Consider the following 15,148-nt stretch of genomic DNA (forward strand, 5'->3'; position numbering starts at 1 on the left):
CCCAGTTCAGCCCAGTTCAGCCCAGTTCAGCCCCAGTTCATCCCAGTTCAGCCCCAGTTCAGCCCCAGTTCAGCCCAGTTCAGCCCAGTTCAGCCCCAGTTCAGCCCCAGTTCAGCCCCAGTTCAGCCCAGTTCAATCCCAGTTCAGCCCAGTTCAGCCCCAGTTCAGCCCCAGTTCAGCCCCAGTTCATCCCAGTTCAGCCCCAGTTCAATCCCAGTTCATCCCAGTTCAGCCCAGTTCAGCCCCAGTTCAGCCCAGTTCAGCCCCAGTTCAATCCCAGTTCAGCCCAGTTCAGCCCAGTTCAATCCCAGTCCAGCCCAGTTCAGCCCCAGTTCAGCCCCAGTTCAGCCCAGTTCAGCCCAGTTCAGCCCCAGTCCAGCCCAGTTCAGCCCCAGTTCAGCCCAGTTCAGCCCAGTTCAGCCCCAGTTCAGCCCCAGTTCAGCCCAGTTCAATCCCAGTTCAATCCCAGTTCAGCCCAGTTCAGCCCCAGTTCAGCCCCAGTTCAGCCCAGTTCAGCCCAGTTCAGCCCAGTTCAGCCCCAGTTCAGCCCCAGTTCAGCCCAGTTCAGCCCAGTTCAGCCCCAGTTCAGCCCAGTTCAGCCCAGTTCAATCCCAGTTCAGCCCCAGTTCAGCCCTAGTTCAATCCCAGTTCAGCCCAGTTCAGCCCAGTTCAGCCCAGTTCAATCCCAGTTCAGCTCAGTTCAGCCCAGTTCAATCCCAGTCCAGCCCAGTTCAGCCCAGTTCAGCCCCAGTTCAATCCCAGTTCAGCCCAGTTCAGCCCAGTTCAATCCCAGTTCAGCCCCAGTTCAATCCCAGTTCAGCCCCAGTTCAGCCCAGTTCAGCCCAGTTCAATCCCAGTCCAGCCCAGTTCAGCCCCAGTTCAATCCCAGTTCAGCCCAGTTCAGCCCAGTTCAATCCCAGTTCAGCCCCAGTTCAATCCCAGTTCAGCCCAGTTCAGCCCAGTTCAATCCCAGTCCAGCCCAGTTCAGCCCAGTTCAGCCCCAGTTCAGCCCAGTTCAGCCCAGTTCAGCCCAGTTCAGCCCCAGTTCAATCCCAGTTCAGCCCAGTCCAGCCCCAGTCCAGCCCCAGTTCAGCCCAGTTCAGCCCAGTTCAATCCCAGTTCAGCCCAGTTCAGCCCAGTTCAATCCCAGTCCAGCCCCAGTTCAGCCCAGTCCAGCCCAGTTCAATCCCAGTTCAGCCCCAGTTCAGCCCAGTTCAGCCCCAGTTCAGCCCAGTTCAGCCCAGTCCAGCCCAGTTCAGCCCAGTTCAGCCCCAGTTCAGCCCCAGTTCAGCCCAGTTCAGCCCCAGTTCAGCCCCAGTTCAGCCCAGTTCAGCCCAGTTCAGCCCCAGTTCAGCCCCAGTTCAGCCCAGTTCAGCCCAGTTCAGCCCCAGTTCAGCCCTAGTTCAATCCCAGTTCAGCCCAGTCTATCCCAGTGCCCCGGGTTATCCCAGCAAACAGGCGGCTCCCAGTCCATCCCAGTGCCCCCCAGTCCCTCCCAGTTCATCCCAGTCCCTCCCAGTTCATCCCAGTCCCTCCCAGTCCCCTCCCAGTCCATCCCAGTGCCCCCCAGTCCCTCCCAATCCCCTCCCAGTTCCCTCCCAGTCCCTCCCAGTCCCTCCCAGTCCCTCCCAATCCCCTCCCAGTCCCTCCCAGTGCATCCCAGTCCCTCCCAGTCCCTCCCAGTTCCTTCCCAATCCCTCCCAGTTCCTTCCCAGTCCCTCCCAGTCCCCTCCCAGTTCCCTCCCAGTCCCTCCCAGTTCCCTCCCAATCCCCTCCCAGTTCCCTCCCAGTGCCTCCCAGTTCATTTTAATTCCCTCCCAGTCCATCCCAGTGCATCCCAGTTCATCCCAGTTCCCTCTCAGTTCCCTCCCAGTCGCTCCCAGTCCCTCCCAGTCCATCCCAGTGCCTCCCAGTTCCCTCCCAGTGCTTCCCAGTTCCCTCGCAATTCCCTCCCAATCCCTCCCAGTCCCTCCCAGTTCCCTCCCAGTTCATTTTAATTCCCTCCCAGTCCATCCCAGTGCATCCCAGTCCCCTCCCAGTCCCTCCCAGTTCCCTCCCAATCCCTCCCAGTCCCTCCCAATCCCCTCCCAGTTCCCTCCCAGTTGCTCCCACTTCATTTTAATTCCCTCCCAGTCCCTCCCAGTCCCTCCCAGTGCCTCCCAGTTCCCTCCCAGTTCCCTCCCAATCCCTCCCAGTTCCTCCCAGTCCCTCCCAGTTCCCTCCCAGTTCATTTTAATTCCCTCCCAGTCCATCCCAGTGCATCCCAGTTCATCCCAGTTTCCTCTCAGTTCCCTCTCAGTCGCTCCCAGTTCATCCCAGTGCCTCCCAGTCCCCTCCCAGTGCTTCCCAGTTCCTCCCACTGCATCCCTGTTCAAATCCAGGGCCTCCCAGTTCCCTCCTTGTTGCTCCCAGTTCATTTTAATTCCCTCCCAGTCCCTCCCAGTCCCTCCCAGTGCTTCCCAGTGCCTCCCAGTTCCCTCGCAATTCCCTCCCAATCCCTCCCAGTCCCTCCCAGTTCCCTCCCAGGTCATTTTAATTCCCTCCCAGTCCATCCCAGTGCATCCCAGTCCCCTCCCAGTCCCTCCCAATCCCCTCCCAGTCCCTCCCAGTCCCTCCCAGTTCCTTCCCAATCCCTCCCAGTTCCTTCCCAGTCCCTCCCAGTCCCCTCCCAGTTCCCTCCCAGTCCCTCCCAGTTCCCTCCCAGTCCCCTCCCAGTCCATCCCAGTGTCCCCCAGTCCCTCCCAATCCCCTCCCAGTTCCCTCCCAGTGCCTCCCAGTTCATTTTAATTCCCTCCCAGTCCATCCCAGTGCATCCCAGTTCATCCCAGTTCCCTCCCAGTTCCCTCCCAGTCGCTCCCAGTCCCTCCCAGTCCATCCCAGTGCCTCCCAGTGCTTCCCAGTTCCCTCGCAATTCCCTCCCAATCCCTCCCAGTTCCCTCCCAGTTCATTTTAATTCCCTCCCAGTCCATCCCAGCGCATCCCAGTCCCCTCCCAGTCCATCCCAGTTCCCTCCCAATCCCCTCCCAGTTCCCTCCCAGTTGCTCCCACTTCATTTTAATTCCCTTCCAGTTCCCTCCCAGTCCCCTCCCAGTCCATCCCAGTGCCCCCCAGTCCCTCCCAATCCCCTCCCAGTTCCCTCCCAGTGCCTCCCAGTTCATTTTAATTTCCTCCCAGTCCATCCCAGTGCATCCCAGTTCATCCCAGTTCCCTCTCAGTTCCCTCCCAGTTGCTCCCAGTTGCTCCCAGTCCCTCCCAGTCCCTCCCAGTCCTTCCCAATCCCTCCCAATCTCCTCCCAGTCCCTCCCAGTCCCCTCCCAGTCCATCCCAGACTCTCACAGTTCATTTTAATTCCCTCCCAGTCCCTCCCAGTTCCCTCCCAATCCCTCCCAGTCCCTCCCAGTTCCCTCCCAGTTCATTTTAATTCCCTCCCAGTCCATCCCAGTGCATCCCAGTCCCCTCCCAGTCCCTCCCAGTTCCCTCCCAATCCCCTCCCAGTCCCTCCCAGTTCATTTTAATTCCCTCCCAGTCCATCCCAGTTCATCCCAGTCCCTCCCAATCCCCTCCCAATCCCCTCCCAATCCCTCCCAGTTCCCTCCCAGTTCCCCGGGCAGGCTCCGGGCCCAGCGCGGTTCCCTCTGGAAAATCCTGGGGAATTCCGGGAATTTTGGGGAGGGGGGGGAGGGGCGGAAATCCGGCGGGAAACCCCAAAACCCCCAAAAAGGCGGGAATTGGCCTCGATCGGCGGCAGCGGGAATTTCTTGGGAAGGGCCCGGAAATGGGGGAATTCCAGAGGGGGGAGGGGAGGGGGGAAGGGAACAACAACAACAACAACAACAACGGCCGGCCCAGTTCAGCCCAGTTCAATCCCAGTTCAGCCCAGTTCAGCCCAGTTCAATCCCAGTTCAGCCCAGTTCAATCCCAGTTCAGCCCAGTTCAGCCCCAGTTCAATCCCAGTTCAGCCCAGTTCAGCCCAGTTCAGCCCAGTTCAGCCCCAGTTCAGCCCCAGTTCAGCCCAGTTCAGCCCCAGTTCAGCCCAGTTCAATCCCAGTTCAGCCCAGTTCAGCCCAGTTCAGCCCAGTTCAGCCCAGTTCAGCCCAGTTCAGCCCCAGTTCAGCCCAGTTCAGCCCAGTTCAGCCCAGTTCAATCCCAGTTCAGCCCAGTTCAGCCCCAGTTCAGCCCAGTTCAGCCCAGTTCAGCCCAGTTCAGCCCCAGTTCAGCCCCAGTTCAATCCCAGTTCAGCCCAGTTCAGCCCCAGTTCAGCCCAGTTCAGCCCAGTTCAATCCCAGTTCAGCCCAGTTCAGCCCCAGTTCAGCCCAGTTCAGCCCCAGTTCAGCCCCAGTTCAGCCCAGTTCAGCCCAGTTCAGCCCCAGTTCAGCCCAGTTCAGCCCAGTTCAGCCCAGTTCAATCCCAGTTCAATCCCAGTTCAATCCCAGTTCAGCCCAGTTCATCCTAATTCCCTCCCAGTTCCCTCCCAGTCCCTCCCAGTCCATCCCAATCCCCCCCAGTCCCTCCCAGTCCCCTCCCAGTGCTTCCCAGTTCCTCCCAGTGCATCTCTGTTCAAATCCAGTGCCTTCCACTTCCCTCCCAGTCCCTCCCAGTGTCTCCCAGTTCCCTCCGAGTGCCTCCCAGTTCATTTTAATTCCCTCCCAGTCCCTCCCAATCCCTCCCACTTCCCTCCCAGTCCATCCCAGTCCCTCCCAGTGCCCCCCAGTCCCTCCCAGTCCCTCCCAGTCCCTCCCAGTTCATTTTAATTCCCGCCCAGTGCATTCCAGTTCATCCCAATCCCCTCCCAGTCCCTCCCAGTCCTTCCCAATCCCTCCCAATCCCTCCCAGTCCCTCCCAGTCCCCTCCCAGTCCATCCCAGACTCTCCCAGTTCATTTTAATTCCCTCCCAATCCCTCCCAGTCCCTCCCAGTTCCCTCCCAGTTCATTTTAATTCCCTCCCAGTCCATCCCAGTGCATCCCAGTCCCCTCCCAGTCCCTCCCAGTTCCCTCCCAATCCCCTCCCAGTCCCTCCCAGTCCCCTCCCAATCCCCTCCCAGTCCCTCCCAGTCCCCTCCCAGTCCATCCCAGTGCCCCCCAGTCCCTCCCAATCCCCTCCCAGTCCCTCCCAGTCCCTCCCAGTTCATTTTAATTCCCGCCCAGTGCATTCCAGTTCATCCCAATCCCCTCCCAGTCCCTCCCAGTCCCTCCCAGTTCATTTTAATTCCCTCCCAGTCCATCCCAGTTCATCCCAGTCCCTCCCAATCCCCTCCCATTTCCCTCCCAGTCCCTCACAGTTCCCTCCCAGTTCCCCGGGCAGGCTCCGGGCCCAGCGCGGTTCCCTCTGGAAAATCCTGGGGAATTCCGGGAATTTTGGGGAGGGGGGGGAGGGGTGGAAATCCGGCGGGAAACCCCAAAACCCCCAAAAAGGCGGGAATTGGCCTCGATCGGCGGCAGCGGGAATTTCTTGGGAAGGGCCCGGAAATGGGGGAATTCCAGAGGGGGGAGGGGAGGGGGAAGGGAACAACAACAACAACAACAACAACGGCCGGCCCAGTTCAGCCCCAGTTCAGCCCAGTTCAGCCCAGTTCAGCCCAGTTCAGCCCAGTTCAGCCCAGTTCAGCCCCAGTTCATCCTAATTCCCTCCCAGTTCCCTCCCAGTCCATCCCAGTCCCTCCCAGTTCATCCCAGTCCATCCCAGTGCCACCCAGTCCCTCCCAGTCCATCCCAGTCCATCCCAGTGGCTCCCAGTGGCTCCCAGTCCATCCCAGTCCATCCCAGTCCATCCCAGTTCAGTTCATCCCCCGAAGCAGGCGGCTCCCAGCTTGATTCCCAGTCGCTCTCAGTCCATCCCAGTGGCTCCCAGTGGCTCCCAGTGGCTCCCAGTCCATCCCAGTCGATCCCAGTTCAGTTCAGCCCCCGAAGCAGGCGGCTCCCAGTTGCTCCCAGTGGCTCCCAGTTGCTCCCAGTGGCTCCCAGTTGCTCCCAGTGGCTCCCAGTCCATCCCAGTTCAGTTCATCCCCCGAAGCAGGCGGGTCCCAGCTCGATTCCTGGTCCATCCCAGGTCGATTCCCAGTCCATCCCAGTTGCTCCCAGTTCATCCCCCGAAGCAGGCAGGTCCCAGCTCGATTCCCGGTCCATCCCAGCTCGATTCCCAGTCCATCCAAGTGGCTCCCAGTGGCTCCCAGTGGCTCCCAGTTGCTCCCAGTTCATCCCCCGAAGCAGGCAGGTCCCAGCTCGATTCCCAGTGGCTCCCAGTGGCTCCCAGTGGCTCCCAGTCGCTCCCAGTTGCTCCCAGTTCATCCCCCGAAGCAGGCGGGTCCCAGCTCGATTCCTGGTCCATCCCAGGTCGATTCCCAGTCCATCCCAGTGGCTCCCAGTTCAGTTCATCCCCCGAAGCAGGCGGGTCCCAGCTCGATTCCCGGTCCATCCCAGCTCGATTCCCAGTCCATCCCAGTGGCTCCCAGTTCAGTTCATCCCCCGAAGCAGGCGGGTCCCAGCTCGATTCCCGGTCCATCCCAGCTCGATTCCCAGTCCATCCCAGTTGCTCCCAGTTCATCCCCCGAAGCAGGCGGGTCCCAGCTCGATTCCCGGTCCATCCCAGCTCGATTCCCAGTCCATCCAAGTGGCTCCCAGTGGCTCCCAGTGGCTCCCAGTCGCTCCCAGTTCATCCCCCGAAGCAGGCAGGTCCCAGCTCGATTCCCAGTGGCTTCCAGTGGCTCCCAGTTGCTCCCAGTCGCTCCCAGTTCATCCCCCGAAGCAGGCGGGTCCCAGCTCGATTCCCGGTCCATCCCAGGTCGATTCCCAGTCCATCCCAGTCGCTCCCAGTTCAGTTCATCCCCCGAAGCAGGCGGGTCCCAGCTGGAGGGCGCCGCCCGCGGGGGCCTCGAGGCGCAGCTCGAGCAGCGGGAGCAGCTCCGGGCGCTGCGAGCGCAGCTCCAGCAGGAGGCGGCCGGAGAGAGCCCGGGGCTGCGGGAAAAGGGAGAGACGGGAATGAGGGAAAAGAGCCGGGAATGGGGAAAGAGCCGGGAATGGGGAATCCGGGAATGGGGAATCCGGGAATGGGGAAAGAGCCGGGAATGGGGAATCCGGGAATGGGGAAAGAGCCGGGAATGGGGAAAGAACCGGGAATGGGAAATCCGGGAATGGGGAATCTGGGAATGGGGAAAGAGCCGGGAATGGGGAATCCGGGAATGGGGAAAGAGCCAGGAATGGGAAATCCGGGAATGGGGAAAGAGCCGGGAATGGGAAAAGAGCCGGGAACTGCGAGCGCAGCTCCAGCAGGAGGCAGCCGGAGAGAGCCCGGGGCTGCGGGAAAAGGGAAACGGGAATGAGGGAAAAGAGCCGGGAATGGGGAATCCGGGAATGGGGAAAGAGCCGGGAATGGGGAATCTGGGAATGGGGAAAGAGCCGGGAATGGGGAATCCGGGAATGGGGAATCCGGGAATGGGGAAAGAGAGCTGGGAATGGGAAAAGAGAGCCGGAATGGGAAAAGAGCCGGGAATGGGGAATCTGGGAATGGGGAAAGAGAGCCGGGAATGGGAAATCCAGGAATGGGAAATCCGGGAATGGGGAAAGAGCCGGGAATGGGAAATCCAGGAATGGGAAATCCGGGAATGGGGAAAGAGCCAGGAATGGGAAATCCGGGAATGGGAAATCCAGGAATGGGGGAAAGAGCCGGGAATGGGAAAAGAGAGCTGGGAATTCGGGAAAGAGCCGGGAATGGGGAATCCGGGAATGGGGAAAGAGCCGGGAATGGGGAAAGAACCGGGAATGGGAAATCCGGGAATGGGGAATCTGGGAATGGGGAAAGAGCCGGGAATGGGGAATCCGGGAATGGGGAAAGAGCCGGGAATGGGAAATCCGGGAATGGGGAAAGAGCCGGGAATGGGAAAAGAGCCGGGAATGGGAAAAGAGCCGGGAACTGCGAGCGCAGCTCCAGCAGGAGGCAGCCGGAGAGAGCCCGGGGCTGCGGGAAAAGGGAAACGGGAATGAGGGAAAAGAGCCGGGAATGGGGAATCCGGGAATGGGGAAAGAGCCGGGAATGGGGAATCTGGGAATGGGGAAAGAGCCGGGAATGGGGAATCCGGGAATGGGGAATCCGGGAATGGGGAAAGAGAGCTGGGAATGGGAAAAGAGAGCCGGAATGGGAAAAGAGCCGAGAATGGGGAATCTGGGAATGGGGAAAGAGAGCCGGGAATGGGAAATCCAGGAATGGGAAATCCGGGAATGGGGAAAGAGCCGGGAATGGGAAATCCGGGAATGGGAAATCCGGGAATGGGGAAAGAGCCGGGAATGGGGAATTCGGGAAAAGAGAGCCGGGAATGGGAAAAGAGCCGGGAATGGGAAAAGAGAGCCGGGAATGGGGAAAGAGCCGGGAATGGGGAATCCGGGAATGGGGAAAGAGAGCTGGGAATGGGGAATTCGGGAAAAGAGAGCCGGGAATGGGAAAAGAGAGCTGGGAATGGGGAAAGAGCCGGGAATGGGGAATCCGGGAATGGGGAAAGAGAGCTGGGAATGGGGAATTCGGGAAAAGAGAGCCGGGAATGGGAAAAGAGCCGGGAATGGGAAAAGAGAGCCGGGAATGGGAAAAGAGAGCCGGGAATGGGAAAAGAGCCGGGAATGGGAAAAGAGCCGGGAACTGCGAGCGCAGCTCCAGCAGGAGGCGGCCGGAGAGAGCCCGGGGCTGCGGGAAAAGGGAGAGACGGGAATGAGGGAAAAGAGCCGGGAATGGGGAATCCGGGAATGGGGAAAGAGCCGGGAATGGGGAAAGAGAGCCGGGAATGGGAAAAGAGCCGGGAATGGGAAAAGAGCCGGGAATGGGGAAAGAGCCGGGAATGAGAGAGGCGGGAATGGGAAAAGAGCCGGGAACTGCGAGCGCAGCTCCAGCAGGAGGCGGCCGGAGAGAGCCCGGGGCTGCGGGAAAAGGGAAACGGGAATGAGGGAAAAGAGCCGGGAATGGGAAATCCGGGAATGGGGAAAGAGAGCCAGGAATGGGAAAAGAGAGCCGGGAATGGGAAAAGAGCCGGGAATGGGAAAAGAGCCGGGAATGGGAAAAGAGCCGGGAACTGCGAGCGCAGCTCCAGCAGGAGGCGGCCGGAGAGAGCCCGGGGCTGCGGGAAAAGGGAAACGGGAATGAGGGAAAAGAGCCGGGAATGGGAGAGCCGGGAATGGGGAATCCGGGAATGGGGAAAGAGAGCCGGGAATGGGGAATCCGGGAAAAGAGAGCCGGGAAGGCGGAAAGAGCTGGGAATGGGAAAAGAGAGCCGGGAATGGGAAAAGAGCCGGGAAGGCGGAAAGAGCTGGGAATGGGAAAAGAGAGCCGGGAATGGGAAAAGAGAGCCGGGAATGGGAAAAGAGCCGGGAATGGGGAAAGAGAGCCGGGAATGGGGAAAGAGCCGGGAATGGGGAAAGAGCCGGGAACTGCGAGCGCAGCTCCAGCAGGAGGCGGCCCAAGAGACCCCGGGGCTGCGGGAAAAGGGAAACGGGAATGAGGGAAAAGAGCCGGGAATGGGGAATCCGGGAATGGGGAAAGAGCCGGGAATGGGGAATCTGGGAATGGGGAAAGAGCCGGGAATGGGGAATCCGGGAATGGGGAATCCGGGAATGGGGAAAGAGAGCTGGGAATGGGAAAAGAGAGCCGGAATGGGAAAAGAGAGCCGGGAATGGGGAATCTGGGAATGGGGAAAGAGAGCCGGGAATGGGAAATCCAGGAATGGGAAATCCGGGAATGGGGAAAGAGCCGGGAATGGGAAATCCGGGAATGGGAAATCCGGGAATGGGGAAAGAGCCGGGAATGGGGAATTCGGGAAAAGAGAGCCAGGAATGGGGGAAAGAGCCGGGAATGGGAAAAGAGAGCTGGGAATGGGGAAAGAGCCGGGAATGGGGAATCCGGGAATGGGGAAAGAGCCGGGAATGGGGAATTCGGGAAAAGAGAGCCGGGAATGGGAAAAGAGCCGGGAATGGGAAAAGAGAGCCGGGAATGGGGAAAGAGCCGGGAATGGGGAATCCGGGAATGGGGAAAGAGAGCTGGGAATGGGGAATTCGGGAAAAGAGAGCCGGGAATGGGAAAAGAGAGCTGGGAATGGGGAAAGAGCCGGGAATGGGGAATCCGGGAATGGGGAAAGAGAGCTGGGAATGGGGAATTCGGGAAAAGAGAGCCGGGAATGGGAAAAGAGCCGGGAATGGGAAAAGAGCCGGGAATGGGAAAAGAGAGCCGGGAACTGCGAGCGCAGCTCCAGCAGGAGGCGGCCAGAGAGACCCCGGGGCTGCGGGAATGAGAGACGGGAATGAGGGAAAAGAGCCGGGAATGGGAGAGCCGGGAATGGGGAATCCGGGAATGGGGAAAGAGAGCTGGGAATGGGAAAAGAGAGCCGGAATGGGAAAAGAGAGCCGGGAATGGGGAATCCGGGAAAAGAGAGCCGGGAATGGGAAAAGAGCCGGGAATGAGAGAGCCGGGAATGGGAAAAGAGCCGGGAATGGGAAAAGAGCCGGGAATGGGAAAAGAGAGCCGGGAATGGGAAAAGAGCCGGGAATGGGAAAAGAGCCGGGAACTGCGAGCGCAGCTCCAGCAGGAGGCGGCCCAAGCGGCCCCGGTGCTTTCCTCACCCCAAATCCCCCCAAAATTCCCGCTTTTCCCACCCCGCATCCCAAAATTCCCCTTCCCCACCCCAAAATCGCTTTTCCCACCCCAAATCCCAGGAAATTCCCGCTTTTCCCACCCCGCATCCGTCCTCCAGGATCCGGACGTCGGCGGCTCCCAGCTCCTCCTCGTTGGCTCCCAGGAGCCGCAGGGAAGCGGCGAAATTCCCGGGATTCTGCCCGGCCTTGCCGCCTTCCCGGGGCTGCTCCCGGGGCTTTTCCTGGGAATTCTGGGAATTCTGGGAATTGCCGGGCCGGGAATGGGGCGGGCAGGGCAGCGCCAGGCGCTGGCGGCCGGAGGAGCTGAGCAGGCGCAGGAAGGTGCCCTGGACCACGGGCACAGGGAGCAGCTCCGCGTCCCGGTAGGAAAACTGCGGGAAAAAGCGGGAATGAGGGCGGGGAAGACGGTGGGAAAAAGTGGGAATGAGGGCGGGAATGAGGGCGGGAAAAAGCGGGAATGAGGGTGGGAAAAAGCGGGAATGAGAGCAGGGAAAACGGTGGGAAAAAGTGGGAATGAGGGCGGGAATGAGGGCGGGAAAAAGCGGGAATGAGGCGGGAAAAAGTGGGAATGAGGGCGGGAATGAGGGCGGGAAAAAGCGGGAATGAGGGTGGGAAAAAGCGGGAATGAGGGCAGGGAAAACGGTGGGAAAAAGTGGGAATGAGGGCGGGAATGAGGGCGGGAAACAGCGGGAATGAGGGTGGGAAAAAGCGGGAATGAGGGCAGGAAAAATGGTGGGAAAAAGCGGGAATGAGAGCGGGAATGAGGGCGGGAAAAAGCGGGAATGAGGGCGGGAATGAGGGCGGGAAAAAGCGGGAATGAGGGTGAGAAAAAGCGGGAATGAGGCGGGAAAAGCGGGAATGAGGGCGGGAAAAAGTGGGAATGAGGGCGGGAAAAAGTGGGAATGAGGGCGGGAAAAACGGCGGGAAAAAGTGGGAATGAGGGCGGGAATGAGGGCGGGAAAAAGCGGGAATGAGGCCGGGAAAAAGTGGGAATGAGGCGGGAAAAGCGGGAATGAGGGCAGGAAAAAGTGGGAATGAGGGCAGGAAACAGCGGGAATGAGGGTGGGAAAAACGGTGGGAAAAAGTGGGAATGAGGGCGGGAATGAGGGTAGGAAAAAGCGGGAATGAGGGCGGGAAAAACAGCGGGAAAAAGCAGAAATGAGGGCAGGAAAAAGCGGGAATGAGGGCGGGAAAAAGCAGGAATGAGGGCGGGAAACAGCGGGAATGAGGGAGGGAAAAGCGGGAATTATGGTGGGAATAAGTGAGAACAATGGCAGGAAAAACGGCGGGAAAAAGCGGGAATGAGGCGGGAAAAAGAACGGAGGAGAAACCATGGAAAAATGGGGATTTGGGGGGAAAAGTGGGAATAATGGCGGGAAAAAGCGGGAATGAGGGCAGGAAAAGCGGGAATGGGAGCGGGAAAAAGTGGGAATGAGAGTGGGAATGAGGGTGGGAATGATGGTGGGAAAAATGGTGGGAAACCATGGAAAAATGGGAATAACGGCGGGAAAGGGGGGGGGAACCATGGAAAAATGGGGATTTGCGGGGAAAAGCCGGGAATAATGGCGGGAAAAAGCAGGAAAAAGCGGGAATGAGGGCGGGAATGATGGCGGGAAAAAAGCAGGAATGAGGCAGGAAAAGTGGGAATGAGGGAGGGAAAAGCGGGAATTTGGGGGAAAAGCGGGAATTTGGGGGGAAAGTGGGAATTTTGGGGGAAGAGCGGGAATTTGGGGGGAAAAACGGGAATTTGAGGCAAAAAGTGGGAATTTGGGGGAGAAAAACCAGGAATTTTGGGGGAAGAGTGGGAATTTGAGGCAAAAAGCGGGAATTTGGGGGGAAAAAGCGGGAATTTGGGGGAGAAAAAGTGGGAATTTGAGGCAAAAAGCGGGAATTTGGGGGAGAAAAAGTGGGAATTTGAGGCAAAAAGCGGGAATTTGGGGACAAAAAGCGGGAATTTGGGGCTTTCCCGAGGATTCTCCTCACCCGGATCGCGGCCCCGAGCCCGGAGGGATTTTCCTGGCGCGGATCCCGGTCCGGGAGCGGCACCTGGGAAAGGAGGAAGGGAGAGAATGCCGGGAATGCCGGAGATCCCAGGGATTGGGGGGTTTGGGATCCTCGGGAATGTCGGGATCCCAAGGATTGGGGGTTTGGGATCCTCGGGAATGTTGGGATCCCAAGGATTGGGGGTTTGGGATCCTCGGGAATGTTGGGATCCCAAGGATTGGGGGGTTTGGGATCCGCGGGAATGTCGGGATCCCAAGGATTGGGGGGTTTGGGATCCGCGGGAATGTCGGGATCCCAAGGATTGGGGGGTTTGGGATCCTCGGGAATTTTGGGATCCCAAGGATTGGGGGTTTGGGATCCTCGGGAATGTCGGGATCCCAAGGATTGGGGGTTTGGGATCCTCGGGAATGTTGGGATCCCAAGGATTGGGGGGGTTTGGGATCCTCGGGAATGTCGGGATCCCGTTATTTGGGAATGCTGGGAGCCCCCGGGTTGGGAATCTCGGGAATCTTCTCGCCGGGAATTTTGGGATCGGATTCCTTGGGAATTTGGGGATCTCAATCCTTGGGAATTTTGGGATCCCAATCCTCGGGAATTTGGGGAATCCTTCGAATTGGGACCCTAATCCTTGGGAATTTGGGGATCTCAATCCTTGGGAATTTTGGGATCCCATTCCTTGGGAATTTGGGGATCCCAATCCTTGGGAATTCCAGAGGGAATTTGGGGCCCCCCCTCAGGAATCGGGGGAGTTTTGGGGAATTTGGGCGACTTTTTTGGGGGAATTTGGGGGATTTTTTTGGGAATTCGGGGAGGGTTTTTTGGGAATTTTGGGGGGACCTTTTGGGGGGAAATTGGGGGATTTTTTTTGGGAATCCGTGGGATTTTTTGGGGGGGATTTGGGGGAGGTTTTTTTGGAATTTGGGGGGATTTTTGGGGGGGAATTTGGGGGATTTCTTTTGGGAATTTGGGGGATTTTTGGGGGGGATTTGGGTTTTTTGGGGGGCAATTTGGGGGTTTTTCTTTTGGGAATCGGGGGATTTTTTTAGGAATTCGGGGGATTTTTTTTTGGATTTTGGGGGAATTTTTTGGGGGGGAATTCGGGGAACTTTTTGGGAATTCAAGGGACTTTTTTGGGAATTTGGGGGTTTTTGGTTTTGGGAATCGGGGGATTTTTTTTGGAAATTGGGGGAGGTTATTTTGGGAATCCGGGGGATTTTTCTGGGGGGAACTCGGGGCATTTCTGGGAATTCTCGGGAATTCTTTGGGGACCTGTGGGAATTGCGGGAAGATGCAGCTCTCGCCGCCGGCCGTGAAGTTGCAGAAGACCCTGAAGGAATCCCGGGAACATCCTTGGTTGGGATCGATCCAATATTCCCCTGGTGCCGGGAAAAAAAATAAAACAGGACAATTCCCACAAAATTCCCCAAAAAAATTCCCCCCCCAAAATTCCCCGAAAATTCCCCAAAAATTCCTCCCAAAAAATCCCTGAAAATTCCCCAAAAGTTTCCCAAAAATTCTCAAAAAATTCCCAAAAATATTTGCAAAAAATCCCCAAAAAATTCCCCAAAACTTCCCAAAAAAATTCCCAAAAAATTCCCAAAAAATTCCCAAAAAATTGCCCAAAAAATTCACAAAATTCCCCCCCAAAAATTCCCCAAAACTTCCCCCCAAAAATTCCCTAAAAATTCCCCCAAAATTCCCCAAAAATTCCCCCAAAGTTCCCCAAAAAATTCCCCATAAATTCCCAAAAAATTCCCAAAAATTTTTTTTAAAAATCCCCAAGAATTTCCCCAAAATTTCCCCAAAAATTCCCAAAAAAAATCCCAAAAAAATCCCCCCAAATTCCCCAAAATTCTCCAAACATTCCCCAAAAATTCCCCCAAAAATTCTCAAAAAATTCCAAAAAAATTTCCCAAAAATTCCCCAAAAAATTCCCCAAAAAATTCCCCAAAAATCCCCCAAAAATCCCTCCAAAATTCCCCAAAAAATCCCAGAAATTCCCTCCAAAAATTCACAAAAAAATCCCCCCAAAAATCCCAAAATATTCCCCAAAAATCCCCAAAAAATCCCCAAAAATTCCCAAAAAATCCCCAAAAATCCCCCCCAAAATCCCAAAATATTCCCCAAAAATTCCCCAAAAAATTCCCCCAAAAATTCCCCCCAACAATTCCCCAAAGCCCGCACCGTCCGGGAGCTCGGGGTGGCTGAGCCGCAGGTCCTGGCAGGTCCTGGCAGGGTGATCCCGGGATCCCGCCGGGTTCCGCAGCTGCTCCACCTCGGTTTTTAGGGAATTCAGGGATCCCAGGAGCTCCCCGAATTCCCGCTCGCCGGATTCCGCAGGGACGGAGCGCTTGGATTTCTTGGGAATTTGGAGGGGGAGGGGCTGGATCACCTCACCGGGGGGGCCCTGGAAGGTTTGGGGGGCGGGGGGAGGGGTGGGAAAAATGCCGGGATTTAGATGGGAAAATCCAGCCCAAAATTCCGCCCCAAAATGTTCCAAAATCCCAACAGAATCGCCACG

The 15,148-nt window shown here is 57.8% G+C and overlaps 1 protein-coding gene across 1 annotated transcript in view; it reads right to left on the reverse strand.

Moving 5' to 3' along the window:
• Positions 1-6,816: 6,816 nt before the first annotated feature.
• COL11A2 (collagen type XI alpha 2 chain) overlaps positions 6,817-15,148 on the reverse strand; it is a gene marked incomplete at its 5' end in the record, with an annotated part of 47,975 nt that continues 39,643 nt past the window's right edge. Inside the window, 5 exon segments of the mRNA XM_068999195.1 lie at positions 6,817-6,951; positions 10,704-10,994; positions 12,607-12,669; positions 13,897-14,003; positions 14,812-15,034. Coding sequence (XP_068855296.1) covers positions 6,817-6,951; positions 10,704-10,994; positions 12,607-12,669; positions 13,897-14,003; positions 14,812-15,034 — 819 coding nt within the window.

This window comes from Aphelocoma coerulescens, unplaced genomic scaffold, assembly GCF_041296385.1.
Source record: "Aphelocoma coerulescens isolate FSJ_1873_10779 unplaced genomic scaffold, UR_Acoe_1.0 HiC_scaffold_271, whole genome shotgun sequence".
Taxonomy (NCBI): Eukaryota; Metazoa; Chordata; class Aves; order Passeriformes; family Corvidae; genus Aphelocoma; species Aphelocoma coerulescens.